The sequence below is a fragment of the Galeopterus variegatus genome, unplaced genomic scaffold, assembly GCF_000696425.1.
Source record: "Galeopterus variegatus unplaced genomic scaffold, G_variegatus-3.0.2 Scaffold9866, whole genome shotgun sequence".
Lineage (NCBI taxonomy): Eukaryota > Metazoa > Chordata > Mammalia > Dermoptera > Cynocephalidae > Galeopterus > Galeopterus variegatus.
Genome location: NW_007735977.1, coordinates 11,109 through 14,226, shown reverse-complemented (window position 1 = coordinate 14,226; position 3,118 = coordinate 11,109). Strand labels below are relative to the sequence as shown.

The 3,118-nt window shown below is 39.0% G+C and overlaps 1 protein-coding gene across 1 annotated transcript in view; it reads right to left on the bottom strand.

Annotated features, from left to right (window-relative positions):
- Window positions 1-1,475, bottom strand: part of LOC103609617 (zinc finger protein 420-like) — a 6,544-nt gene extending 5,069 nt beyond the window's left edge. Inside the window, exons 1-2 of the mRNA XM_008593915.1 lie at window positions 1,435-1,475; window positions 1,132-1,202 (exon numbers count right to left, since the gene is read on the bottom strand). Coding sequence (XP_008592137.1) covers window positions 1,132-1,202; window positions 1,435-1,475 — 112 coding nt within the window. The remainder of the gene's footprint in view (window positions 1-1,131; window positions 1,203-1,434) is intronic.
- Between the last annotated feature and the right edge of the window lie 1,643 nt (window positions 1,476-3,118).

Here is a 3,118-nt window from a genome sequence, read left to right as displayed (position 1 = left end):
ACGGGCGTGACACTGAGGGTTGCGATCCGTTGCCGGACACGAAAAAAGACAAAAAGGAAAAAAAAAAAAAAGAGTCTACTGCACATTTCTCATTTTAGTTTGTTTTCTGAATCATTTCCACAGAGAAAACAGAAAAATGCTAACTTTGAACTCCATTCCCAACCAACAAGCTTATACCCTTGACATGGAACCCATAGTTCACATGGCCTTGGCACCAAGAATCTCCTGGTTTTCCTTCAAAATCAATGACCACCCCTTTCCATTCTCCCATGCAGGTTTCTCCTCAACTTCATGATTTTTGTGTGGTGGTACAAGGCTCACTGCTATACCTCTTTTCCTATTTTCTTAGTGAATTGCTATGTGATACCCTGCACTACTTTGGGACTATGTGAAGAGTCTCCACCAGAACAAAGGCCCTCACCAGATGCAACCCCATAAACTTGGAATGCTGAGCCTCCAAAACAGACTTGTAGGAAAAAGATTTTTTAAAAAAAATAAATTACCCGGGCCGGCCCGGTGGCGCACTGGATAGTGCGCCACTTGGGAGTGCGGTGGCGCTCCCGCCGAGGGTTCGGATCCCACATACAGACCGGTTCCCACTCACTGGCTGAGCGAGGTGTGGGCGCAACACCGAGGGTTGCGGTCCCGTTGCCGGTCCCGGTCCGGTGCGGGGGCGACACTGAGGGTTGCAATCCGTTGCCGGACACGGAAAAAGACCAAAAAAAAAAAAATTAAAAAAATAAAAATAAATAAATTACCCAGTTGCAGGTATTCTGTCAGAAACAACAGAAAACAAACAGATACAGCATGAAAAAAATGTACATGAGAAATGAAGACACAAGCACAAATGAAAATGTTAAGAAAGCAAATAAGAAAAGTAAATGTGAAAGAAGAAAAATGTAGGAATTAGATTTGGGGTACATACAAAACAGATTCAGCAAAATAAAATATTGGAATGTACATGGGACACCCCACCTGGGAAATTGTGTAATACAGGATTGCAGATGAGCCATCCTCAAGTCTGGGACATGTGGGGGAAATTGCTAGAAACAGCTGAACACTACCAACATCTAATGAGCTTTACTTTTCTTGGCTTCTGCACTGTATGTACCAACAAATCTTGCATGATCTGGTTTTGGCATTCTTCTATTGCCCATGGTTCTGCTCCTTCTAACTTCGCAATCACCTCAGCTTTGTTAATGCAGTGTTTTGTTAATGGGAAGTAATGTAGGACTTCGTAAAACTGCTAAGTCTGATCCTTGAAAGAATGGTAAGAACTCAGCTTTAGACACTGTGCAATAAAAAGGCCAATTTGAACCTTGTGAGAGCACATTATCAAGAAATGTAATCTTACCAAAACAGCATAAAACCATATAAATGGCACCTATATTTATGAACAAAAAAGAAACTTTCTTGAAAATTACTGGCAAGTTTTACTCACTCAGTGACACCAAGTTGCTGTAGGTCTCCAGCATCACATCCCTATACAAAGTCCTTTGAGCATCATTCAAGTCCTGCCACTCCTCCCAGGTGAAGTCCACAGCCACATCCTCAAATGATACCAACTCCTGTAATGATACATTGTTCTCAACTCAAGTCAACATTCCTGGGTCATGAAACAGAAATTTGGGAGTTTACCTCTGTGTGTGCATGTGTCATATTTGCCTTATATGAGATGCCAATTTTTTTGTACTCCATAGAATGGGAGAAAGAAAAATCAAAGGACAAATATCCTGGTACCGTATTAAGTTATTAATTACTAAAAATAATGTTACCAAACTGAGGTTATATCTTAAGAAATATCCTTGTTGCTATTGATAAAAGTGAATAAAATTCTTCTTTTCCAAGGAGAGTATAAACAGGCATGAAGATGTAAATATAAACACCTACATGAGATACTGTTAGGTGAAAAAAAATTGAACACAAGTTCAATATACACAGGCATAAGAAAGAAATAGAAAATATAGTTTTGTATTCAGTTTGAACTTCACTGAAATGCCAAAGATGTTAGACTCTTCCATGTGAACTGCATGGTCTCATGAATATGAGACAAGAGCAAGTCCAGTCACAAGAACACAAAGAACACACCCCACATTAATGGAACCACACACAGCACCATGTCTGTCACCTCTCCCAGGGTGACAGAGATGAAAAGGATTACTCAAAGCCTATTTCTCCAGAGCAATAAGAGGCCCAAAAGGGTTAATCCCAGGAGGAATTCCCTCAAGAGAGAAGGATTCCAGGAGTAACCCCCAAATCAGGTTTTCTGTTTTTATTGTCCAGGCAAGAAAGTTACAGAAAAGAACACAGGTGGTTAATCAGTCATAGTGTAAGCAATTTACTATCTAAAGAGTAAAAAAAAGCTAAGCTATGTGAAGTACAAAAAGAAACAATGAGATAATCATCATGGCAACACTTAGTTCCCTAAGAAACTTAAAGAAACAGCCAAAGGCAAGATGGGGAACATCCCTCAACCATTAACCTTGAAACTTTTAGCTCACATACTTTCCCATCATTAGGGTTAGCTGCACCAAGAACGACTGCCTTTAGAGCTATCACTTTTGCTGTGTTACAATTTTCTTATTTACAACAGACTTTAGTACTGAGAAAGTTTTGTTTTTTCAAAGCTTACACATTCCTACATGTAATTCTAAAAGGTTAGGCTATTCCTTAAACTACAGGGCTTTGGTCCTGGTAAAACTCAGGGCTGTGGCCCTACTAAGCTACTACTTATGCTAAGGGCTTTGGTCCTACTAAGCTAAAGATTAAGGCCCTGTGAAATACAGCTTTTTTAACGTTAGTATTCTCCACAAGTCTGAGAGAATGACCTTGGGCAGTATAAGAAAAAAACAATACTGAAGCAAGTGATTATAAAATGATTATTCACTTAAATATTGGACCTATTTCAAACAGTAAAACATTTTATGTAGTTATTGGTTTTTTTTTTTAACTACTTATGAATTTAAAGTACATAAAAAAGCATTCCAAAATGTCCTTCCTATGTGCCACAGGATTGCTTGTGTCCACAGCAGGGTGTAAATTGCAGCTTTCTAAGCCACAAGAAGCAAATAATTTGGTCCTTTAAGTACATAACTTTATTTGCATTTTAATAGTCACC